This window comes from Neolamprologus brichardi, chromosome 15, assembly GCF_056152115.1.
Source record: "Neolamprologus brichardi isolate AB-2024 chromosome 15, ASM5615211v1, whole genome shotgun sequence".
NCBI classification, from domain to species: Eukaryota; Metazoa; Chordata; class Actinopteri; order Cichliformes; family Cichlidae; genus Neolamprologus; species Neolamprologus brichardi.
Genome location: NC_142118.1, coordinates 3,526,046 through 3,552,911, shown reverse-complemented (window position 1 = coordinate 3,552,911; position 26,866 = coordinate 3,526,046). Strand labels below are relative to the sequence as shown.

Here is a 26,866-nt window from a genome sequence, read left to right as displayed (position 1 = left end):
AGTTCGTTTGCTGACAACATTACAGGCGGTGGATGTGCGCACATATTAGCGGTTTGACTCTTTGTCATTCCAAGTGGGAACGAGAACAGAAACTTTTATTGCTCGCTTGATATCTCGACAGGAAAATTAGTCAAGAGAATGTCAGCTAAGTTTGATTTTTATTGAAAACAAATAATTGAAACTGAGCTGCCGAAATACAATATTACCATAAATCATAAAAACGCACATCCTGCTCGATGTGCTATACTGTGGTTCCTCGCTGTTAGTGACTTCTCCTACTGTGCAGCGACTCCAAGCCAGTGTAACACAGTAGATGAATAATACCAGAGCTGAGAGAGACGATCCAGCTGTGCACCAGGCAAGCAGCAGAACCACTGAAAAGCTAAACGGCTTTATGCTAGATTCATTACTACATCATATGAAATCAGTTTATGCTGAGGAGGATCAGCGGAGTATCCTTAAAAGGCCAAATTCTGCCCGAAACCTTCCAGCATTCGCATTTAATCAAAAGTTGTCAGGTTGCTAAAATGTTATTTTGGTAGGCATGGCATGTTCTTTTTTTATTGAACGGATTATTCTGGCACATTAACGCCTTCTTTCCGTCACATCTCTGGAACATCAAACGTTTTAAACTTGTGCAGTTTGCCCAATACCTCTGAATGACAGAGAGCCAGACGGTAAAAAGCCCTCGCGCTGTACGAGTGTGGACCGTATCCTGTAGGGAGCTGGAAGACAGATGCTGGATGTGCAGCGGAGAAGCAAAGCGGAGTCAGATGGGACAAACACTCTTTGATGAGCTGAGCTTGTCAGAGTTTAAAGCACGGCTAGGTAGGGAGGGGGGGGGAGGCTGTTTGGGGCCCTGGGGTTGGGCCGGGAAAATTACGTTGCCTCTGATGGGACAATAACAGAGTGCAGCAAATCTAAATTTAGGCGTGATTAGTTTGACTTAGAAAAGTTGGTGAGTTTGTGTAATGTTCTCATTAAAGGGTCTTTTATTCACAGAACGTGCACGTTGACAGTTCCACTTCAAATTTAAGTCAGGATTTAAAGTAATAAGGCTGATTTGGCTGATGGCATGAAATTGCCCCCGCCTCCTTTAAATTTCCTAAACTAGATTCCACTACAACATTAAGGGTGTTTTCCCCATTACTCTACATTTACTCAACGATAAAAAAGCGATATTATCAGAGCTGAAACTTAACTCTGTTGGGATAACCGGCTCCATGGTTCCTGCAAGTCCATGTTTATCACTATTACAGATTTAATTACTACTATTCACATTTATCCATCCATGAATTGTTAGATGATCTTTGAGAATGTTGGACAATGTGAACCATATTTCTGGTGTTTGGGGCACACGGAAGGGAAGCGTAACTCAATCACTCCCCCCCCCCCCCCCCCCCCCCTCCTCCGTCCACATGACGAGGTGCCAGATGCGTGTCAGTGCTTTCAGACATTATATATATATTCCTCCCACATCCTCACACTCACACACAACTTAATAGACATGTATATGTGCACACATACTTGCTTGTGAAACTTAAGAACTTGACTTATTTCAAGCGCTCGGGCTGTAGTGTACGGTGAATTACATTATTTCTCTTACAGCACTGCAATCTTTAGCAAAGTATATAAAACTGCATCTAACTTTACAACATAAAAACAAGCTACAAAGGCTCTGACTGGATCCAAATAACCCAACAGCTGTGCCTCCCACTTGTCCCATTTATTTTGAAACAGGCCTGGAGTATCAAAGCTCTTTGTCTTAAAGACTCACTGCAATAAAAGCCTGTTTGGGAGCAATGGAAATGGAACACAGAGTGGCAGTACACATGCTGATGTGTGATGTGGCATCCAGAAAAGTCTCATTGGGAGACCGATGGGTAATCAGGGCTGAGGGTGGGGTGGGGTGGGTGATGAGTGCCGGCTGAGATATAGAGGCTCACAGAGGGTAAATGATGCCCTCTACAGTAGACACAAGAGGGACAAGCTAAGTAGGCCCTCTCACTGTTTTCAGTGCAGCAGGCATAGAGAGTATATCAGCCATAAAAGTTAAAGTGTGATTTTTTTTTTATTATTATTATTATTTATTTGTTCTGTTTTGGTGTGGTGTAAGGATGTATGTAGCACTTTTGCTTTAAAAAAAATAAGGCTTTAATAAAAATGCATGATTTTTATGTCATGAGTTGCAGATCTACTATTTTTGTTGTGTTAAATATTCTTGCGAATTATTTTCATTCGTTTTTTGAGTTTAAATGTAAACAGCAGCTGCGAAAATAAAAACCGCAAGTGCCGAAAAATCAACTGAAGGTTTCAGCATTTCTAAAGCTGAAAAGTGGCTCCTGTGAGAGCTCCTCTGTTGTAAATTACCGGGTTATCTTTAAGGATGCATACATGTGTAAGCAGTGTTTTGCTGTTGGCTGAGATTGAGCTGGTTTTTACAATTTGATACACTGTTGGCTAAATTTACAGCCGTTCGGCGTTTTTGTGTCTCACACATTCTGCAATTAAATAAGAAAACGGGTTAAATAATGTTTTGTTGTAGTAAAGTACAATAAGTGTGTCAAAGTAGGAAATAAAAGCTGCGTTAAATGGACTACTCTGTATGTGATCTCGTTTTGAAATATGCAAATACATTTTAAGTTGTGCGTAATTACGCAAGGAGTCTCATTTTGGTGCTGCTTATATAGATAGATCGTTTGTTTTCGGTCTATGTGTAATAAAACGACCGTGTAATAGATTTAACAAGTTGTATGAGGCACAGAAACTGTTGAAGTTGGATTTTCCATAAATGCCTTTCCCAAACGCGCAGTCGGTTCACAGGGCGGCCACGTGGATGGATAAACATAAATTAAAGCCCCTGTAAAGTAGAATACCTGTACACCTGCACAACAGCTCTCCCCTGTGACCGAGTGAAACTCTACCCCTGCGCCTCTACCTGACTCACCGCTCTCCGGTGACTCACTCACTCCTATACCTTATGGAGTGTAACTCGCTTCTCGCCGCGGCTCGGCTCTCTCTGAACGCGTCTGTGAGCCGTTTACGGTCAGGATACGGCGGTAACACTACACGGTCTGATGGACTGATGTGCGCGTTGCTGACTGAAAATGAGCACCTCCGCTGTTAGGAGCGCGCTGATGGTCCAGGGGAGCGGTAACATGTCGGTACGTACGGTACAGGCTGTGAGCAAACTTTGAAATGTGGGTAAGAGACAGGCGTGAAACGCAGCTCCACGTGTCTTTCATGAAGTTATGGCCATTTACAGGGAGATCTGTCCGGCAGTCTATATAGGCGTGATAGATTATGGCGCAGGGAATGCATCTGACTCCAGACACCACGTGTTGGAGTCGCATCAGCGCAATAATTGCTGGGCGCTCGAGCTATATAAACCACAAAAAGCCTGAGCACGGGAAACCCCGGCCTCCAAACACTAACCGCATTTACGGCTACAAAACCGGGATTCGTTTTTCCGCCTCCTTCATCTCACCGGCGATAGTTTTTTTTCTCTTCAAACGTCTTTAAACCTTTTTTTTTTTTTTTTTTAACCCTACACAAAATCAGCGGCACGTCCGGAAGACTTAACAGAAAAATATGTTGAATTTGCAGGCGTCGCGGGATTGTAAATAGCCCTGTAAAGTATTGTTAAAGCTTATCCCTTTGACTTTGAAAGGTTTTTTGTGTGTACATAGCCTGCGGACTTTCAGAAAGCCTTTCAGTTTGGCACAAAGACTTCAATGACGCACCTGGAGCTGCGCTTTGACTTTTCACTAAAGGGAGACAGACAAAAAACTTTTCTTTTTTTGAGCATCTGGGTCTGCTGTTCCATTTTAGACGTGCTTTTTTTGTAATTGTATAGCCTATTACGAGCTCGGACATTTATTTGATGTTATTTATATCCGCACATGAGCAACTACGCCAGCGTTATGGCACATGGACTCTTCCACCGAGGAGTTTGAAAAAGAAAGAAAGAAAAAAAAAGAACTTGTCATTTAAAGCATCATCAACTTTTTTTAAGGGTTGTTTTTCTTGCTGGAGAAGTCTATTTTATGTCGTTTGAAGGCGACCACTAAAGTTTGTAGTGGAGAGGGTTTTGAAACGCGGTGTGCGCTCACTCGAGTCCCATTTTCCATTGGCAGGCGCGCTGAGGTTCAGCGAGCAGCGGCGCACGCTCCTGAGTTTCTCCCTGTGTGAGAGAGAGAAAGAAAGAGAGCAGCCGGAGAGCCTTTGGTGCCTTTTCTGATAATCCACGCTGTTGTGATGCGAATTCCCGTAGATCCCAGCGCCAGTCGGAGGTTCAGTCCGCCGTCCAGTAGCCTCCAGCCGGTCCCAGGAAAGATGAACGATGTGAGCTCTCCAGCCGGGCAGCCGGACGCAGCGGCTGCGGTGCCAAGACTGCGCCCCCACGAAAACCGCAGTATGGCCGAGATCATCGCGGACCACCCGGCCGAGCTAGTGAGGACCGACAGCCCCAACTTTCTCTGCTCGGTCCTGCCCTCCCACTGGCGGTGCAACAAGACTCTACCCGTCGCTTTTAAGGTGAGTCCCGACTCAGCGCTGCGCTGCTGAACGAATAAAGCGACTTTTGATGGCTACCATGGCGTTCACTGCAAGAAAAAAACTACTAAATGAAGCCCAAAGCTGATTTTGAACAACAATAAACGCGTCATCTTTCTCTGAAGACATTTTAACAACGTTAGATGACGAGAAGTTCAGATTTTTAAAAACCTTCTCTCACTCGATTATTTACCTCTTTATCTCTTAAGTTTTTCTTTGAGTTTCCAAGCCCTAATGGTTATTAATGTAAACATTCAGAATCCGGAAGTTATTACTGTGACATTAAAAATAAATTAGAGTCAGGAAATGCATAAAAAATAATATTATTGAAGTTTAAGGGCAATAGTCTGACGGGTTTAATTGTAGGAAAATGAGTCAGCGTCTGGAAGAAAGGAGCCACATGTGCATATTGTTTTCATCTTGCGTTTAAAATAAATCATTATATTTATTTCCGAGAATCAGAAAATGTTGTGAATTAGTTTAATACAATATAAAAGCCTTTTAAAGCAGCTTCCCATCCAGTGAAATAAGCAACAAAGACTTGATTGTATTGGATATTTCTCTTTTTGACAATTTGCATCAAATGTGAAAATTATTTAATAAACATCACAGCATGTTGTCTACATTTAGTCTGTACATTTTCATTTTCCTCAAGCTTTTAATACTCCGAATCAGAAAAATATATTTCTAATGCTCCAAAGAATAATGCTTTTGTGTATTTGGCCTCATTTTTTTTCCCTTTTTTTCTCTTTGTTTTTGGCTTGCATGATATTGCAAAGAAAATCCTCTGTTAATTACTTGACAGGTATTATTTAAACGGCAGATCAAAGACACTCTCAAGTGGAAATTTGTAGCTACACCCATGGCTCCAAATCAAATGTGACACTTTTTAAATATAAGTGTTATTTAACCGTTCTTATAACTACAGCTCTGTAATTATTCCACTTCTGTGGCCTTACTTATCCTCTTTCATCTGCATCCAAGAATCTAAATGATAACACGAGGCCTTGGCGCTTTTGTTTTGAAAGACTGCATTTTACATGATTCAACTGAGGACGTTCATCATGATATCAGGCTGCTTCGAGGCATTAAAATTAAATCCATTTATCAACCTAATTTGTAGGAGGATGGCAGGATGTAAAGTGATGAGTCTAGACAAGCTTTGAATAATCAAAACTGAGAACAAGATGTTTTTGTTTTCCCACAGCTTCTGATATTTAAACTAAAAATTTCCCCCCCACAGGAGCAGTGGAATATAATGCTTACGTCAGATTGAAAATTTGAAAGGAGAACTTTTGTGCTTCTAACAGGTGGTAGCCCTGGGAGATATACCTGATGGGACCGTTGTCACCGTAATGGCGGGCAACGATGAGAACTACTCCGCTGAGCTGCGGAACGCCTCGGGTGTGATGAAGAACCAAGTAGCACGTTTCAACGACCTCCGTTTTGTGGGCCGCAGCGGCAGAGGTGAGGCCTGGAACTTTCTCTGTGCTCCTTTCACTACAACACAGTGGTAGCTATTAGGTTCAGTGGTGTGGATTAGTGGCCACATTCACTACGTGGCAACCACATAATGATCTCTCTGACTCCAGACTCAAATCCCACCACCCATCTCGCAAAGCCCGAGTGGTGAAGCGTGTTGCTCCCCCCCCTTTCTTTCCCTTGAAACGATACTTCTCGATATGTTTTTCTATCCTTTAATCCAGATGAGAGACGAGTTGCTTTTTCGTACTTGCGATTTTTAGATTGAGAAACAAACTGTGCAAAGATAGAAACGCGCAGCTCTCCAGCGTCAGACACATTAAAACGCGAGAATCTGATAACAAGAACTACTTATCAAACTCACAGGCTGTTTTTTTCTCTTCCTTTTCACCTGATATGACCCAGCTCAGTTCAGGCTCATAAACATGTTGGGTGGTGCTGCAGCTCTACGGCTGATCACTCTCTGCACATATCTTCACGCTGTCAGGCAGAGAAGTGCGCCTATTAAGTCCAATGGCATTCTTCAAATGTTTGGCATCACGAAAGTGACTATTTGCATCATTTACTGTCATGTCGGTAAATCATGTGCGTTTGGGTCTCCTGATGTGCTCTTGCACTCGCCATGCTTTCTGTAACTATTTTATTTTTTGTACGAATCGCACAGAAAACCAGTCGCCTGTCGTAAGTTGATGGTGATAAGTGCTGTCAGCAGCTCCACCAGCAACTTTTCCTCCCGGTTTCCTTCTCTGTTGTAGCTGTCAAAAAGGGGAGGGAGCAGAGCAGTCAGGAGGGCCGAGGAGTGACAGTTTTAAGAGGAGACAACGCGGCATTTGGGCTTGACCTGTTGCCACAGAGACCTTGCGTGCGTCCCTTTTGCTGTAACAAAGAATCTAGTAACAGGAAGTGACATAGGAGCCAGGGGAGATCAGACTACGAGGTGTCTGAAATGAATACCCTGCAATGACAGATAAGTACAAGCGAAGTGAACTGATAGGATGTTAGATAGCTGAAAGTCATGCACGGGAGAATAAGAGAGAGAGAACAAAGATGCACAAGGATTGATGGTTACAGGGCTGACATGGTGCCTCTGTATGATGATAGCACAGATGCACAGGACGACTAGTTCAGAGGTCTCGGATATCGCTGATAACATCATTAAAATTAATAGTGTCATAGCGTACAGCCTTACCTTGACAGGAAGCACGAACAGGATCACAATTAAGAGATGACAGCAGCAGGAACACAATGCACAAGATGTCCCTCTGTATCATAGATCATCAGTATGTGTCACTTTATTTATATGTAACAATAAAACAAAGTCAATAAAGGTCCGTACCAGTATTTTGGTGATGTACGGGTGCATCCTTAGTATCCACCGTGTTGGGTTACTAATATCATTTGTTTATCCTTACTGTCAGCTAATAATTTCAACTCTTAACCCTAGTTGCAGCTGGCATTAGTTTATGTGTTCCAGTTATTTAGAAATTCCTTTTAGTTGCTATTTTCTACAGTTTATCCATGAATTGTGGTCAATTTTTATGTTGAAACTTGTTCACAACCACTTAAGTCATTAATTGATTGTAACCATAGAGCTAATGTCTCCAAATCCCACACCTGATATCGTTGAAGTAACCCTCTGGGGTTCTTGGTAGAGGTGGGAATCACCATACATCCCACGATACGATATTATCACAATACTTTACGCACGATACGATATTATTGCAATTTTTTCAAATATTTTGCGATATTCAGATTCTGTACATAAAGGTAAACTTTATCAATATTCATTTGATCTAATATCAAAGTCTCACACTCAGTCTTTCTCTCCTTTCAGTTTTATTGTTGACAAACTGAACGGTTTGTATTACAGTCTAGTCCAACTTAACTGAATCAACCATCTGGTACAATTATAGCTATTCTGAACTATGCAGTTTATGAAAACTATGCAGCCCCTTCAGCAACTGAAGAATTTGAAAGTAAATTAAAACAAAATATAATTTTACATTAAATAAAAAAGTTTTAAACTTGATAAAATAAAACATGTCTTAAATTAAAATAAGTAAACTGTCATGTTTATTACTGCAAAAAAAACAAACAAGTTAAACACATTTGGACAGTGAAGGAATGTCAGGATTCTTGCTCAGAAAAAGGATCAACATGCTCTGAAGTCAGAGCACAAAAACCTTTTTTGTAACAAAATATCGATTTCTGCTGTCCCTGTATCCATACATTATTAGCAAACAAAATATCACCATGCTACACAGTATCGATTTTTCCCCCCACCCCTAGTTCTCAGTCGGGAACACCCACATGCACCTTGAAACAGGTATGAGGGACGCCTGTTGCATCTAGGATCTGCTCCTCTGTCTGACTGCTATCTGATCTTTGAAAAGCATGTTTACACTTAGTCGGGGCTCAGAACGGAGGAGGGGATGGCACACACAGGTGTACGGATGAATAGACAGGGGGCTTCCTGTTTCCAACGTGTAGCCATGGTTACTCATTGCGTCTGCATACCTCAGATATTACTGTTCCTGCTGACTTGGCTGTTGGACTCTGATTCATAGCATTCCTCATCCATGCACATAGGGACGCATACACTTGCACAGACAAACACTCAACCCCAAGGCAGCAACTGCTGGGGATTATCGAGAAAGGAAGTGACTATTAAAATGCCTCTCGCCCACTCACAGAGCATTAGAAATTATGGATAACACGATACTGGCTCCTGCAGTCAGTCTTCCATTTAGACTCTGCCAAAGGACCTAAATAGACCCTCTCAAACAGCCAATGTTGTCTGTTGTTAATCCTCTCTAAGTCGTTTCTTCCCCAGTTTGTATTGGCTATTATGTGATCACAACCACACTTGTGACTTGGGGATGTTGTAGAGATGAATACTAGCCATTGTCTCAATTGTCATTTGATGTTGCTTGATGTCACTACAGGCAAGAGCTTCACTCTGACAATCACAGTATTCACCAACCCGCCACAAGTGGCCACTTACCACCGAGCCATAAAGGTCACCGTGGACGGACCTCGTGAGCCCAGGAGTGAGTACCAATGCACGCACAAGCAGTACAGTATGGAAATAAGTGCACACACACAAGGAAGCATCCTAAGTCTTCTTTCAATTTGCCAGTTTGCAAGCTTTCAAATATGGGAATCTACTTTTTCATTAGAATAAATCCTCCACCGTGTTATGTGGGATCAGATTCTAGCTCATATATGTGATGATGATAATATCAGGGAGCTAACTGTGGAAAATACTTCTCAACTTTTACATAGTTCTTCACCTATTCTTGATATGTAAACTCAGTGGAGTGCCCTTTAGAGGCACAGAGTCGAACGTCCGGCTTAAACGATGACACTAATAAAACGAGGAAATTAACCAAAAAGAAAAGGTTTACAGGAAAAGGTTCTAAATTGTGTTAATTAGCAATCACTTAAAGACTTCTCACAAAGCAGTCTAGCCTCCCATGTGACACTTTGAGAGACAGAAGAGAAATAAAATGTGAGGCAACGTATTCCTCAGAGGGTACGCGGGGTAGCAGAGTGCTAGCATCAGCTCATTTTAATGGGCCATATAAAAACAACTGAGGAGGGAAAAAAAAACTTTACTATAGCCAACAGTGCCAACTGGTCTGGCATGCAGCTGTTTCCACAACCCTCCTCCCTATTCATAAAAAAAAAAGCATATTCTCATCTCGTGGCGTCTCAATGAACAATATCACATCGCAAACAACTCGCCCCGCCTGTCCTGTCACATATGGCACCAGGACACACAGAGACACAGAGGAGCCAGGAGACACTAGGATTAGTACCACCATCAGTCTCTCGTTGTAGGAAACCTGCCTGTGGTGCCAAAAAATGCCTCACGCACTCGACATTCAGCGCTCATCAACATGCGCCCTGAAACAAAGGCATATGCTTGTCCTCAAACGCACATGTACTCACGCTCACGCCCACTTTTCCCCACCATCCGTTCTCGCTCTCGAGCCATCTTGTTTGATCAAAAGCATTTCCTGTGCATCTGCTGTCCCACCCCCCCCAGATGACTTTCAAACAAGTCCTGTTATTTGGTGGCGAGCAGATGGGAGTCGGAAGTGAATTTGTTTAGAAAAGCTCGGTGCGGCCTCAGCAGAGCTGCCGTCTTAGATTTGCGTCCAGAAGCCTGAACACATGAGAAGCGAGTCTTTAAGCTGGAGACCTGATCAGGTGAGAGTATACTGGCACAAGACTTCACTCTCACAGGCATTGTGTTTTTCTTCTATTTAGCCTGAGTAAAAAAACATAAAAGTAGAGTTTGCATGTTCCAACTTCAGTCTCAGGACAGTAATTTAAGCAATAAAGACTATGTCATCATGCATAACCCCTGAACTTCTTTCCTTTGCTGCTAAGTGGTCAGAATTACAGTGGTGGTGTAATTTACCCAGAAACTACAGCCAGAACACGTCTCCCTCTCAGGGGTCATTAAGTCGAGGTCGGAGGGTGGCAAAACACACATGTGCCCTCTCCACAGAGCCTCCCCCTCCTCCAGGTTTTCAGCACCGAGACTCTGAGCTGAGAGCAGTGACTGTCTCCAAAACTGTGATTCTATCTGTGAACGCTTCATTGAGACGCTGGGAGGGGGTGTGGGGGGGGGGGGGGGGGGGGGGGGGGGGGGCTTTGTTGGCCATTACGGCTCTATTTTGTGTTAAACGAGTGGGTAATTAGGAGGCCTGTGGTATAGCCAGGCCCCACCAGGGAGGGTTGCACTCAGAGATGGAACAGTAGGCTATCTTAAAGTTGACATACACTAGCTCTTTGTGGCCCTCCTCTTTGAAAACTTTGTTTGTTTTCCTCCTGGAAAATAAGTTGACAATAGCAGAAGATTTCAGCTGGTTTCTGACATAAAAGTTCAAATGTCCAAATATTCTTTATGCTTCTGTTAACTATTTTTCTAACCGTATGATTGCTCGCCTGGTTGTGGGTGTCTCATTCAGGAAGTAGATTTTGTGTTAACTTGTTTGATGCTCCTTATGGTAGCCATATGAGTCTTCCTGAGGGATGTCATTTTCCCAGCGCTCCCTTGTCTAATATCAGTCGGACCACCCCTGTGACTCAGTGAGGCGCACATCTCTGAACTGTGGACCCGAGCCTTCGTTAATTAATTGCGTGGTCGGTGACGAAAATCAGCGAGGCCCAAGTATAAAGATCTGTGGTATAATTTTCCTCAGAGGTTTACAGTGCGCGTGCGTGCGTGCGTGTGTGTGTGTGTGTGTGTGTGTGTGTGTGTGTGTGTATGGTAAGTGGTTAGTCAGGTCCCTCTGGCCACTGTGTCATTAGCGGCAGGCTAACTTGGTTTTTGTGGCTCGTATTGTGCTTAATCGCTTGACAGCTCTCGGTTAACCTGTGGTTTGCCACCGCACAGACGACTCATCGACTGTGTGTATACATGCGCCCGTGTGTGCTCTCACATGCAGATGTGCGTATCCGTTTGCTCACGTGCGTTTCTCGCAGCGCCTGTGTCTGCCGGCGTGCCCCCACATGACATGGTTTGCAGAATGTGTGTTATTGGTGTCATTAGTCTAGTGTAGCCACAGTGCTGATTTGGAGCAGAGCTAATAGGCCTCATTAAATGTCATTTTGAGCTAATAGACAGGGAGTGGTTGTTTAAACCAATATGCTTTTATAGGTGGTTCTGTCTCCTTTCAGCTGCTCCTGACGGTGGCTGTGGCCAGCTGAGACAAACTTCCTGAGTGATAATAGCCGAGCCGTATTAACGCAATATACAAGCCTTTCTGTCCAAACCCACTATTCTCATTATAGTTAATTGATGACAGACAAGCACAGAGGGTGACAAAAACCATTGTGGCATTACACATACTGTGTCTTGCTGTGGCGTAACACGGTGGTTATTTCTCATAACTTGGTGTGTGCGCGCGAATGTTGTGTGTCAGCAGTGGAGGTTAGCGGTCAGGCCCGTCTCTGCGCTATGGGGTTTGAAGCCGTATGGTCTCGGGGGTTCTGGGCATGGGGACGGGGTCGTGTTTTGGTTCAGGTTTGGTCAGGGTGTTAACAAGTCTGGTGAAGAAGCCATGGTACTTACAAGCCTGCAGACAATATTAGTGGTTCAGGAGACCTGTCTGCCAAGCCAAACTCGTGCAACACACACACACTCTCACACACACTTAGATGCACAATACTTCCATATGGAGTTATGCTTCTCTATGTACTTGATGATAATAACTTGACTTGCAGCTACTTGGTGCTTTGCAGAGTAAAACTGAAGACAAGAGTGTGTGCATATTTTCAATAATATTACGAAATAAATGATTTTAAAAAACGTTTTTACAAAAAATAAATTAATTAATTAATTAATTTAAAAAAAAAAAAAAAAAAAATATATATATATATATATATATATATATATATATATATATATATATATATATATATATATATAAAAACCCAAAACAGGAAAATCAACGCTGGCTTTCCTAACCAGGAATTCCAAAGCTGGGGACTCCTCACGACAAAATTTCCATCATTTTTTTCACAAATCTGGATCAGGAATATCCAGAATAAAAAGCTGCTTACTCTGATATATAATTTGATTATTTCTCTTGGACAGGATCATCTTCATTCAAACCTCTTATGTTTCAGTTTAGCTGGAAAAAGATGACTCAGGACTTTGGCATTAGGAGTGGTGCATGATTGATAGGGAAACAAAAACATGTCACTTAATTAGCAGTGTTACTACTTGGTGAGCTTTTGTTGTGGAGCTAACTGAATTAGTGATACTTAATTTACAGTAAAGAACAAGGAGAAAATAACAGCCAACAAAAGAGTTGCTATTTTGTAATAAAATGAACTGACACTTTATTAAAACTGAAAATAAAGCGATCGCAGACACACTCTGACACAGATTTGCTGCTCTTTCATTTTTCTTTTTTTTTCTTTATCACCTTATTGTGATTCCTGTGGGCAGCTTGTGTCAATATTGCTGTGTTGTGAGCTTCTCTGTGATTGGTTCTTGTTTGGCACACTCTCAGCTGGGTTAATACGCAACATGTAGGGCCTACTGTTAGATACAATGATACAAAAAAATGCCTCCAAGCATTTTTATATTACACACCTACAAATGCCATTGCATGGGCTTGTACAGTAAGTGCTGAAGTGCCATTTGCATTAAACCGTTAAATTCAAATGATGTCAGACAGATACCATTTAATATCCTTGAGTTATGTTCAGGAATGAAGCCCTCTACGTGTCTGGATTATTGTACCCTTTCAGTTACTGCCTTAAGCAGTAACTGAAGCAGTGTTCTTTTGTTCATCATCCAAGTAATTAAAGAGGATTTCAGAAGATTCACCTATCGGCTACAGCCACACTTGAAACAGCTTTTACAATAGTAGCTGAACAAATAAAAGTCATCCAAACATCAGGAGGGGAAAAAAAGGCAATGAAATGAACGATGAACAGAGTAGGAAGGTGGAGAAAAGGGCAGAGGGAAGAAAGAAAAGAAATACTTCAGGCTTTTCTAGAGGCGGCCAGTCACTTGAATGTCTTATGAAGTCCCTTGAAGATGTGCCAAGGCGTCTAAAGAACAAAATAATCCAGTGGGAGGGAGAGACAAAGAAGACAACAGAAGAATGGAGAGCGAGAAAGGGAGGCAGAAGTGAATCATAAGGAGATATAAAGATAACGAGACAGAGTCTGGATTTGTTTGGCCCCGAGATGCGACAAAAACATCTCACATGGATTTGTTCTCCCCTGTTCTGAATCAAAACACGTTAATGCGAGCAGAGAGGTGCAGAAGGAGCCTGTCTGAAAGCCACACATGAGCTAAACTCTGTGTGTATGTGTGTGCGCGCGCTGGTGCTCTTTAAACTTTGTACAGTATTGTACAAATGTGTATAAAGTGTGTTTGCATTCAATAAATGTATCGCCTTTGGGAATTTTGTGCGCGCGTGTGTGTGTGTGCCCTTCCCTTGCCTGGCTAGCTTCCTCCGGGCTGGAACGCATGGACCACACAGACGGCTGGCAGCGCTCCACGACAGCCTGGCTCCCCCTTTCCCTCTTTCTCCTTCACTCCTTTGCTCACTGCCTCGTCTCCTACACCTCCTCTCTCCTCTCTCTTTTTTCACCTCATCATCGTTTCCCTCTTTTCCCCCCTTCAGTTCTGTTTTTATTCTCTTCTTTTTCTCTTCTCCCCACCTCGTCTCCCTTTATACCAGACCTCCATGGTAGACGTGCGTTTGGCCGTCACCCGCTAAGCCACGCTTTGCCAGCTTCAGATTGCAACGTGAAATAATTCATTGTTTCTGACCACTCACAAAAACAACATGGCCACTGTGAAAGCTCCAAATAAAAAAGTGAAATATGGAACCAGCGTATTCATTCATCCAGTTTACTGTTCCACCGTGAGATGACTGACACACACAAACACAGACGGGCTGATTCAACCCAGGCTCCATGAGTATTGGGGGAGAGGTGGGGGGTCTGAATCAGCCCCAGTGATACATTCATCCAGGCTCTCCCGGTGATCATAAACCAGACTGAAGGGCTTAAAGGCCACGATGTGACACCAAATATATAAATTATTCCATTTATTCAGGATTTTCTGTTGCTCTGCATTTTCCTCAGATTTTACTTAGTCAGGCTTGAGGTAGGAGAATTTCCCACTGATGTTTCTGTGGTGACACTTGAAACTTGATAAGTTCGAGGAGGAGGAGGAGCTTTAAATGAACAGATCAGCGTTCTAAAAATACACTTCTTGATAGGCAATGACAGTCGATTCCAGCCTCGGGCGTAGGCTATAGCCAGGAGTAATGATGGTAATCTGGGATCAGTTCAAATTGTCCAGTCCATTGAAATTGCATGCTTCTTTGCTTATCAATTACTTCAAATGGTGCTAGCAAGTTTTTCAGACAGCTGTGCATTACGCAATAATATCAGCTCATTGCAGACTCACACCTGACTCACTTGTAGACTTATTTTCCAACTCTTCTCAGTGTTTCCAACAGATTTAAGCTGGGAGGATGGGAGGATCCTCCCCCCTCTGGTCTATATGACCCTGTCGCTGCTAGGGAAAGAATTTTATCCAGATATGAGTGTTGAAGGATGACCCAGATCAGTTCAGTTTCTTTTCATAAAGCCAGAAACCACCACTGTTTCAGAGTGAAAACTACGATTAGCTAAATAAAAGAGAAGTGAACTTGATTCAGAGAGTCAGGTGACTCGCAGAAACATCCTTGAAATACTCCTACTGCGTGTCAAATATTTGCCTGATTGCTGACATCTGAATTCCCAACAAAGGTGTGTCGTGCAGCTTCTTCTTTTGACTTGTTGAACTGTACTGGAGCTGCGGTCTGCGACAGTTATGTTAAGCGCACAATTTGATAGCTTTGGTGTAGCGGTTGTGGCCTACTAACTATTCAGCAGGGGTCCTAACCTGGCCGTCATTCATTGCATCATTCACAGGTTAGAACCTGAAGCTCAAGTCAAGTCATTTTCACATTTTTATTAACTCTCAAATGCAAAAGTTCATAACAGTAATCTGTTAGAGTATTCTTGTTAATGCTGTGGTAATATGTCTAAGCTCTGAACTTGTTTGGCTAAGGTTTATAATTATTCTGCAAACATTACAGTGAAAGCAATAACTCAATAACCAGCCTGCTCTAACAGGCTTTAAAGTATATAGGACCACAATGGTTACTGGATTGTTTTTATGGGGGGAAAACAATAACATCTTCCACACTTATTATTTTTTACAGATTACACCATGAAATTAGATTTAGTTAAGATTCTTTGCTGTACAATGTTTTAATTTATGGGGGGGAAAACACCAGGTCCCCTGTTTAGACTGCAGCTACTGTAGGTAGTCTTTGTTCTGCTTTGCTGCGTCGGTGAGTTTACCATTGCAGCAGAGCAGATCTGCTGGTACTGTTTAGATTGGGCCTCCTGTCATCCTGTCAGACGGAGCCACCCACATCTGAGGATGCGATGAAGAGTAGCTGAATCATATCGAGGGGCTGTCATAATAGCAACCCGGCCATAACGCCAGCCAGATATGAGAAGAGCTGGGGTGAGCTAATTAGCAGAGACTGAACTGGCACGTCAATAAAATCTGTCTCTAGCTTGGAGACATTATCTAAGATAAGCATAAAGACCTGTGACTGTCCATTAGGAACAAAAATCTGCCTGTCACCACCTCCTGCATGCACTAATTATTATATTATATCTTGTTTTTTAATCTGTACAAAATTTGTTAACACTGCACATAGCCTAGCTTAGCTTAGCTTAGCCTAGCATAGCCTAGCCTAGCCTAGCTGTTTCACCAGTGTCCTGTGTTTGATAAGCTTTGCTGTCTGCCTCTAATTTCACGTGTACATATATTTGCTATAACAATTCATAAAAAAGGCACAAAATTCTTCAAACATTTCTAATATTTTAACTATTGAAGCTCCTGAAGCTTTTTTAAAAGTACATTGTTACACTACACGATGCAAAATCCCTACACAAACCACTATCCGGCTAAAAGAAATGTATACGGTATTTGAGGGATATTCCCAGCCAGGACATAACAGCCAACCATTAGTCAAAGATCTCTGTGCTCAGGCTCAGATTCAATCTAATGCTGCCATTAATTATGGAAGACTTATATTGTGTTTGCCTACTTGCTCTTACTAACTGTTATCAGATCAGCAGGGGTGAGCTGGATCCAGACTTATTTCTCTTGGACGGCTGAAATAATACTATCCTAGGATCAGCGTGCAATCGTGCGAGTTGAGATACTATCTATAGAGGTGTTATCTAATCATTCTAAATCTTAGTTTGTGTGTGTGACTAAGTGTGTAGTGGCTGAGTGCAAACACGCATGATTGCGCATGCAGTAGGAGTGTGTATCCATACATCCTTTTGTTTTTTCTGCGTTTCTGGTGTTTCCGTGTGTGTGCGAGTTGTTCACATCTGGTCTGAATCTGTCCATGTTTCCGGGCGCTGGCTGGGCAGGGAAGTGGCAGGCGCTATCGAAAATCTCCGCTGTTTTCACAGGGATGATGGGAATCTCAGGGACTTTCCCTACGGCAGTGAAATCATCCGCCTTTCCCGCTCCTTTAAATACCCCCAGCTCATTCCTCCGCCCTGCTAGGGTTCCGATAAAACAGCTGAGACATCTTGTGTTTGGCAACAGTTGTCCTCTAAAAGGTGTAATTAACTCATGAAAAACTGTATTTACTGTCAAGGCCTGCTAAACTAATGGACTTGAGGTCTGGCTGGTTGGAGTGTAAATTGGACCTTAATGTGGTGGTTGACATGCAGCATTCCTATAGGAGGAAAAAATACAAAGGCTTCCTTTAAAACAGAGTGTCATCCATAGATTTGTTGACATTTACGGTGGCTGAGGATGGAAGCTGAATGAAACTGTAACAGAAGTGAAGTTAGCTTGTTGTATGTCGTGTCAGTATCATTTTTATCTTCTTAAACATCTGTCTATATTTTGGGATCGTCGACAAATATGTTGAAATCCTAAAGTCTCCCTAACTGTTTCACCATTCAGCACTCCTCACAGAGCCTGCGCCGCCTAACCAGCCCAGAGCTCTTAATTTACTGGTCATCAGGGTCTCTCCCTCGCCGGCGTTGCCTCCCTGCTCGCGCCTGTCCCCCTCTGTCTCCCATAATCCCCTATGGTCTCCCATTGCTATTTATTCCCATCACTAGGAAACAGGCTGTGCACAAAGCCTGCTCTGTGTCCCGAGGCTTTTTTAGAATAGAAACTGGGTCTGTTGAAAATGGAAACGCTATGATTGACTGGGCGCAGCTTGCACAGAGAGACGAGGAATGCCAGCGAGAGGCACAAATTATCTGCAGGAACGATGGGGAAATATTATTAATGAAATATGGGCTTGAATTATGTTATAAAGTCTTCAATAAGCCGAGGTCTTTTAGTAGCCGCTATTATTCTCCTTTCCAGAGCAGCTAGAGGAGACCGATGATGAGATTGTCTATTTATTTTGAGCTGGATGATGCCAGTCCGGTAACGTCATTGTAATAAAAATCATGGTCTGTCTGACTGTCACTGGCTGCCTTCTTTTTTTTCTCTGCCGCCATTCTCGAGTCTCAATTTCATTGCACCACTGTTTGGTATTAAAGTTCCAAGCAGTTGTTCCAGAGTAAATTAATTTGTTGTGAGAGAGTCACATGGTTTGTAGCAGCATAACCGAGGCTGAAATAATGCTTTGTTGCAGTAGTGGAAAAATGTTCGACTGTTATGGGCGGTTTCTAAAAGAATTTCTGTCTTAGTTGAATAAACACAAAACGACAAACTTAGATAATCAGCACAAACAGGAAAGATGGATACGACGTGCAGCGGAGCCCCTCAGCTGGGATGTCATCAGTACACATAGTTAGGCTGCGGGGCAGCTCTTATTTTTCTTTGATCTCTCTAATGATGCCTTAGTGATGATTCTTTTTAAAGCTCTTTTTTGTTCGCCCTCTCCTGTGCACCCACCCGGTGTTATAAGAGTATTGGCAGGCCTTTGTTCCCAGCTCAGGCAGCAGTCAGGTTAGACAGGATTCTGAAGTAGCGCGCTGTTTCTGCCTGAGCCAGCTGGAGCCCTGCCAAGCACAGCAGGAGTTTCTCCTCTGTTTGATATTTACTTTACCGCCTTTACAGGAGAACTAGTGCAAGACCAGACAGACACACTGACACAGGGTTGTGTCGGTGTTAAAGAGAACTCTGTGTGGGTGTGTGTGTGTGTGCGTCCAGGCCTCTCTTTCTACCCCACCTTTACTAAACTATAATCTACACCTGTGGGCCCTGGGCAGGTTTTGCACTGGTTCCCACTACAAGGCCAAAAGGACTGCTAAGACAGGCTCAGACATCATCTTGCATTTGTGTACAACCTAAATTGTATGTGTTAGCAGCGTGCATATGTGTTTGTATGTTGGAGGAGTGTAGAGTTACCAGGCTGAGAGAGTGGAATAGAATCGGGGATATAAAGGGTGTAAAAGTATTGGTAAAAGAATGCAGGAAGAGAAAATGCATAATATATTTGGCATAGGTTATGACTCCTGTGGGGATAATGGGGCAATGGCGTGAGAGCTTGTGTTTACTAGTGGAAGAAGCCTCAGGTTAAAAATTAACATACATCAGAACATCTCTTTTTATTCTCGTGCAAAAAGATCCAAGGAATTTGCCTACAACTTTGTTACTTATCAGGGTCTGGGACACCATTCCCAAATGCGCCTGCACCTCTTCCTCGTTTAGGGTACAAACTGTGTTTATCGGAAGTGAGCCTCTAAGGTTCAGGAGCAGCAAACCACCTAAGAGTTGAACGTTGCTCAGAACTTTTCTTTCACAATGATGAAAATATTCTTTGCAGGCAACATCGGAGCACTTAGTCAGTGTTTAAATGGGTGTTCCGCTACTGCCTGCGTCCCGTCAATATAACAGTGCTTCGTTTTGTTTTTCTGTGTCTGCAGGGCATCGTCAGAAGCTCGAGGATCCTCCCAAAACTGGTCTGTTCTCCGACCGCCTCAGCGAGCTGGAGAGGATGAGGGTGAGGGTCGCAGTTCCGACACAAGCTCCCCGGCCGGCTCTCAACACGGCGGCCAACTCCTTCAACCCACAGGGACAGACGCAGATAACAGGTGAGCCGCCAAGGACAGCTTATACAAACCTCCTGGTGTTGATGGAGAATCCAGGCGCTGGAAGAGTCCAGGAAGTGTGCATGCACAGGATCTCTTAGCATGCTGTTCCTTATCTGATCTTAAACCTCTGAGATTTTATAGTTCCTTGTTATAAGTTTCAAATACAAATATTTTGCTGTTGCCCAAGCTTTGTGTGTGTATGTGTCATCTAGGACAGGGGTTCCCAACCCCCGGGCCTCGGACCGGTACCGGTCCGTGAGTCGTTTGGTACCGGGCCGCGAGAGTTGAGGCTCAGGTGTGAAATGTATGGTTTTCAGGGTTTTTATCGTTTTCAGCGTTATTTTGTTATCGTTTTTATCGTTGACTCTGTTTTCCTGGGTCTTTTCACGTGTGTTATGAATAAATCTTCTTTTTTTCGGTACCGGTACTAGTTTTATTTTGTTGTATTTATCCGCAACACCTTAAAGGCCAGTCCGTGAAAATATTGTCGGGCATAAACCGGTCCGTGGCGCAAAAAAGGTTGGGGAGCGCTGCTCTAGGATACCAAAACCCTCCTTGCTGAACATGATATGATCATACTCTGCTGTCATCCTGCAAAATTGAGTTGCCAAAATTCCATATTGTATTTTAAAAGTCTTCGTATTTTCACGTGTGAAGAAATCCTCACACAGACACACATGCTTTGAACTGTGGATGCACACAAGGAAAGGAAGGTTTTAAAGGAGTTAGCGGGCATTTTTATTTTTAAAAATTTGACGTCTTTCACATCGCTTCCCTTCCAAGAAAGTATAACCGAGTTGACGCATGGAATAGGCGCGTGTCCAATACGTGCAATGCTTTTCCTGGACAGGCAGGCTGAGTCACAAACTGAGCATCGTTTACTATATGTAAGGTGAAATATTAAACCCCAATTGGAGCCTCAGACACGTCCTGAGCCACAAAACACCAAGCACGGTGCCTCTGAGATCATCTGTCTTTCTCTGCTCCATCACTCTATCAATCTTAGAAGGTAACAAAATCTCTCACGGTTTGGGATGGCTGCTACCCGATCGCCCAAATCTCTGGAGGCACGTCACACGTCGTCATTTAGCTCTTAGTTAATCTCTGTCACGGTTTTGTGTTGCGACTCGACGGATCGTTGAGGGCACGGTTTTGCAGCAAAGCAGCGCGGGGTGACGATTGTACACTGGACAACACGTGCTGCTTGATTGATAAGATTGTTTGGTTTCTTTGGGTTTTTTGGCATGCCTCCTCACCATCCGTGATCTGACAAAAACAGTGAAAGAAATCACTCGAAAGCGAACAATCAAATAGTTTAGTTTTGTCATGCACACATAAACACGCGCACACATATACTTTCTGTCCCAATCAGCTTCCATTCTGCGTCCTTGTTGCCGCACAGACACAATGATAAAGTGTTGCGGTTGTCTGCCGGTGTGTTTACACCGTGGCTGAGTGCCAGCGAGGCTCTCTGTGCCTCAGCTGTGAGCACACAGTTTTACAAGGCAAACAGGAAGATCTTCTCTCTAAAAGGTAAACATTAGAAGTCTTATTATTAAAAAATGTTGCATAACATGCCCGAGTGATATTTAACCCTAAACACAGGCGCGGAGAAGCATAGCGACAGATCAAGCCCGCAGCTCGTTGTGTTATTGTTGCCAACCGTCCCGCCCCCCCCTCCCAAAAAAAAAATCTGAATATTTGAACAAGCTTGTGGGCCAGTGGTAATTCTTTCTTTCTTCCTTTCTTTTCCTGTCTTGTTTTCTTTATACGTCTTTCTGTAATCGTCCCCCCCTCTTTCCCACTTCCATTTCTGTCCTCTCTCCCTCCGTTTCTCCCCTTCAGACCCTCGTCAGTCCCAGTCCTCTCCTCCCTGGTCGTACGAACAGACGTATCCGTCCTACCTGAGTCCCATGGCGTCCCCCTCGGTCCACTCCACCACCCCCCTCTCCTCCAGCCGAGCCACAGGTCTGCCTGCCATCAGTGACGTGCCTAGACGATTGCCAGGTACTGTCAGGGTCATTTAATCTGCTACAAGTAATTTAGTTTACAACATTTTACAACAAGTTTGCAGCATTTTTCTTACAGCGAGAAAGGGGGGGGTGTAGGGGTGGAGAGACAGGCACACACGCACTTTCACACTGTCAAAAGCAGAAACGTATACAAAGAGGAGAAAGAACTATGAGCTACGATTTAAGAGAGAATAATTCAGCAGAGCGAGCTCATTCTCAGGCGAACGTGAGGAACGAGGCCATATTGTCCGACCATCTCTCCAGAGAACGCTTTGCTTGATGTTTTTCAAACAGTCGAGGGAAAAAAAACAACTATTGTTTCCTTTTTCTTTTTTTTTCTTTTTTTTCCAAGCTCAGAGCCTTTGATCCCAGAGGAGCATGGGTAATAACAGGCCCAGGGATAATAACAGGCTCGTGACTGACAAATAAAGTGTCTTTACAGCGATGTGCCACTCTCTCAAGGCATTCTGGGTAATTGCATTAGCCAGTCTGTTTGCAGTAACGGCAGCATCTGTGTTCCAATTTGTCCCTGTTTTTCCCCCAATGTAAGAGCTCCTTTAAAATCCCTGCACGCCGCCAGACGAGTTTCTGCCCCGTACACCTGTTTGACTCACTGCCACCAGTTTTTTTTCTGCACTACTTTTTCTTTCTGTTTCCTTGTGCTAACATACTACACCCTCCTCCGTGTGCATGTGTGTGCGTGTGTGCCCCGAGCGAGGGTGAGTGATTAAGCGATGCAGCCGTGTGACTCTGCATTAGAAAGGGTTTAAAATCCAGCCAGCTGCCTTGTCAACTTTGATTAGTTTGGTCGCTCACTTCAGCTTTCATCTAGCGAGCGTCGGTCTTTGTTCTCGAAGCGCGTGCACCAACACGGGGGCAAAAGCTCGCCTCCCCACTTTTACCCAGTCGCACACCTCAAGCGCTTAATGCCTCCTAAGCGATGTGACTAAGGCTCTCAGATCTCCAGAGATCATGTTGACACCTCGCCAGGCGGCTCTGTAACCGTATCCAGCCGCAGAACATACCGACGACCACGAGCAGAAGCTGATATGGATGCTGTATCGGGGGTCCGCCCATTAAGCGGTCCGGCTCGTGTGTCAAAATGTTACATTTGCTCACAAGCGATTGCAAAAAAAGTTCATCAGTCAAGTCAAACACCTCATTCGGAAGCAACGCCCCCGAGTTTTGTAACATCCTTCCAAACATTCAGACGTTTACACTCTGGTTTTATTTAAGCTGATAAAGTTCGATCTGGCCCATCATCACAGGGCCTCTTTGAGCACAAAAATAGGTCCTGAAGTTAAAAGCAGGGGGTTTATTGAACAGCGCCGGTCACGTCTGAGATCACACTGCCCCTCTGCAACAGAGAGACAATCGCCTACTATTTCTATTAGAATCAAACGGATCTCGGGGGGGAAAGAGGAAGTTTAAAGGCCTTAATTAGCAGCATATGCTATCTGACGCTGCAGCGACAAACCCGGCTTCGCAATCCCTCCCTGCACATAAACACTGCGCCCACCTCCCCTCCTCTTCCCCACCACCCCCTGTCCTCTCGCAGCAGACATGGTGACACAGAAGACGCCTGGTGATTTATGATAAGAGCGCCATGGCTGGACTAAACCGCTGAGAGGGAGACGGGGAGAGAGGGGAGGGGAGGACCTCCTATTCTCCTTAAACTCTTCGCCCAGCGCGAAGCTCGCCGCAGCCAGTTAGTGGTTTTTTGGGTATTTTTTAAAGGGATGAAGCGAAAAGAGGAACGAAGGGTGAGATGGAGCAGCTCCTTCTCATCCCCCCCCCTCCCCACACACACACACTCCTCCCGCGCGCGCTTGCACGGACGCACACTCACACGGATACATACACACACACGCTGGAGCCGATGGGAGGCGAGGAGAGGAGCCACATCAGAGCTCAGCCCTGCCTCATTATGGATCTCATGGAAACTGTTTCTGCTCAAAGTGTTTCCACATGTGCAGCTCCTGATTCATCCCAACTGCTTCTTTTTTTTACGTGCATACAGTATTCACACACATACAGCTCCCCCCCACCGCCCCCACACGCACGCACAGATATATTTGCATGCATAAACAGTTGCACAGATGCACATAAACATGCACCAACACACTCACAGGAACATAAATATGCAAAGGTGTAAACATGCTTGCACGCGACTTTGCTGATGTGCGTTTGGGAACTTCATGGAAACCGAATCGCAGCAGCTGGAAAAAAAGCCGACTGAAGTTCATCAATATATCATTATTAATATTGATAGATGCAAAATCTATTAGCTTCTTCAGATTGGTTCATAGACAATTCAGTTTACTGCTGTTTAATTTCTCAAGAGACGTATTCGTTAAATTCAATTACTCTACAAGACAAAGTGCTAAATGGTTTAATAGTCCAAACCACATTCAGCGCAATCACAACTGACAAGCTGATGTGTGATTATTTAGGTTCTGTAATAAATCCTTCCTGTCGACGTCATAAAACACCGACGAAATTCACGTGTTTGTGCGTTTTGTGTTTTCTCCTCTCAGGTTCCTCTGACCTGAGCCCATTCCCCGGTCAGTTCGAGCGCCAGTTCCCGAGCCTCTCCTCCCTCACAGAGAGCCGTTTCTCCAGCCCTCGGATGCACTACCCGGCAACCTTCACCTACACCCCGCCCGTCACCTCAGCCATGTCGCTGGGCAGCGCCCACTACCACACCTACCTTCCCCCTCCGTACCCGGGCTCCACCCAGAGTCAGAGCGGACCCTTCCAGACCAGCAGCACGCCCTATCTCTACTACGGGACGTCCTCCAACACGTACCAGTTCTCCATGGTTCCCGGCGGGGACCGCTCGCCGTCCCGGATGATCCCGCCTTGCACTAGCGCCTCCACGGGCACATCCCTGGTGAACCCTAACCTGCCCAGCCAGACAGAGGGAGGGGTGGACGGCGACGGAAGCCACAGTAACTCCCCAACTGTACTCAACCCTGGAGGCCGCATGGATGAAGCAGTCTGGAGGCCATATTGAAGAAGGCAGAGAGATAAGAAGTCAACTGATGTCATGGTTTGAAAGCACAAAACCTTTTCTTTCTTTCTTTTTTAAATAAAAAAGGGGATTTTTGAGCTTACATCAGCTGTCTCTACCTTTGGAAATTAAGGTTGAGATTAAAAAAAGAGGGAGAGAGCAAGAGAGACCAAACGTGTGTGGACTCGTCCTCCTGGAATGTGTTTAGACCGTGGCGCTACAAAGGGAGTCGGTTTCAAAGCAATAATGAAAAAGACAGTTTTGGTTTACTAGGCCCAAGTGGATGAGACGTTATTTCAGTTTTATTCTATTCCACAAAGCTAAAGGGATGCTTCGACGATATTTGTTAAAGACTGCCTCTTTTGTACAGTGTTTGTATTTCTTTAAGGCTTTTTTTGCAGAGCATGTTTTTTTTTTTTTTGTACTACGACAATATCAAGATGCAAGTTAAGCACTGAGTAGCAAGTAATAAGAGTAACGCATATGTTACTTTAAGTGGTGTGGACAGTAAATTTTGCTTTAAACCGATTAATTTAACTTGTATATTGTGGGTGAAACGATGTAGATTGAGGCGTTTTCTTCGTTTTAACTTATAAAGCCATAAATTATGTATTGTATTTGAAACTTGAGTCAAAGAAAGGTAATCTGAATATTTTTGATGCATCTATATGACTAAGTTAAAATGATTTTTTTTTTTTGATAGGTAATTTAAGAAAGTAAGTTTTGTTTTTGTTTTTCTGGTAGCACCCAAAGATTTAAAATCGTGTTGAATATGAAATGTAATTTCCAAAGAGTATTGCAACATTTTTTTTTTTTTTTCCTGGTGTAACTTTCAGTTTAACTGCTCTACACATCCAGAGCCCCACATCCTCGCGAGGCGTTGACACACATTTGGCTCGGAATTAAACCTTTGGTATTTATTGAGCAATAACTCGTATTGTGCCTCTTGGCAACATACCATTAAAGAGAGTTTCAATGGGGGAAAATAATTATCCGTTTGGGGAAATTCTGCTTGATTTCTTTGCTCTGTCTAGTCTGACATGCACACAGATACTTATGCATTTTCTCTTCCAAATAAGAAATGGTGCATTTAGACACGAATTGACGTCCAGCCCAAAGATGATTGCAGTGGGTACTGTGCCTAATGGCCCACTTTAAAAGAGGCAGGTCAGACTTTAAGGATCACTTATTTTGTGATACATGAACTCCTCAGGACTGGAAGAATCCTTGGTTGATCCCACAGATTTGCTATATCTGCATTTCTTTTTTTTCATACCCAGCCTGGCTGAAAGCACGGTCAAGATTATAGCTCTGACATGCCAAGTCTATTATAGCTTTCATATCCTATGTAAAAGATAGCTTTGAAAAAGTCTGTCTTAGCGTGTGACACACACACACACACACACACAGGTTTGTAGTTTTTCTTGCTTTCTGTCTTTTGGGTTAAAAAGGAAATCGCAGAGAAACAAAAGAGACTCTGATGATCCTTTCAGCTTTTATTTATTTTCAAATTTTTACTCTGAGTTTATCGAATTGATTTTTACCCTTTTTATTGGCTAATGTCAACAATAAGGGTCTAAATCTAAAATCTCTCTGTGGGCTTGATATGAGGGGAGGTCTGGGTTTAAAAATTACCGTGCGAGATTTAAAAATGTGTTAAAGTTTAAGGGGAAAAAGTGCAAAACAACAACCAAAAAACACAAAACAACAGAGTGGTGATTGGATTCAGCTGCTGGCAGCAAACTGGTAACCGAAAAATATGGGAGACTTGTGTATGTTTGTTTCATAAAGCACTTATTTCTTGTTTTATTTCTAGCAGCACTTGCGGCGGGCTGCCAGCAGGGCTCGTGGTTTTGGTCCTCAGTGGAGATGTAACGCCACTGGAGTCTCACACACACACACACACACACACACACACACACAGAATGGATAACACTTGGCCAAACAAGCCATTTATATTGGAGTTTAATCTGATTTCACAAGGCAGTTGGCATTTGTTTAAAAAAAAAAAAAAAAGCATTTTTTTTCTTGCTTTCATACAGTATGATACTGAGTGCATGAAGGTAATATAATAACCCAATTTTTAAAAGCTGAGAAAAACATGGCCCTGTCCAAGGATCAGACTTCAAGCTTTTCATTTAAGATTTGCACGCACACTCTGCAGAGGATC

At 43.5% G+C, this 26,866-nt stretch overlaps 1 protein-coding gene across 7 annotated transcripts in view; it reads left to right on the top strand.

The window, feature by feature from the left end:
- Window positions 1–26,599, top strand: part of runx2b (RUNX family transcription factor 2b) — a 118,564-nt gene extending 91,965 nt beyond the window's left edge. For 3 of the 7 annotated variants that reach the window (XM_087852056.1, XM_006793002.3, XM_087852054.1), the window contains 6 exons: window positions 4,274–4,536; window positions 5,865–6,021; window positions 8,982–9,086; window positions 19,504–19,671; window positions 21,517–21,678; window positions 24,221–26,599. In XM_087852056.1, coding sequence (XP_087708182.1) covers window positions 4,336–4,536; window positions 5,865–6,021; window positions 8,982–9,086; window positions 19,504–19,671; window positions 21,517–21,678; window positions 24,221–24,699 — 1,272 coding nt within the window. In that variant the 5' untranslated portion in view covers window positions 4,274–4,335 and the 3' untranslated portion in view covers window positions 24,700–26,599. Of the gene's footprint in view, window positions 1–2,967; window positions 3,165–3,719; window positions 3,820–4,195; window positions 4,537–5,864; window positions 6,022–8,981; window positions 9,087–19,503; window positions 19,672–21,516; window positions 21,679–24,220 lie in introns of those variants that run through there. The other 4 variants (XM_087852055.1, XM_087852058.1, XM_035908731.2 and 1 more) reach the window with 4 other exon arrangements.
- The last annotated feature ends 267 nt before the right edge of the window (window positions 26,600–26,866 follow it).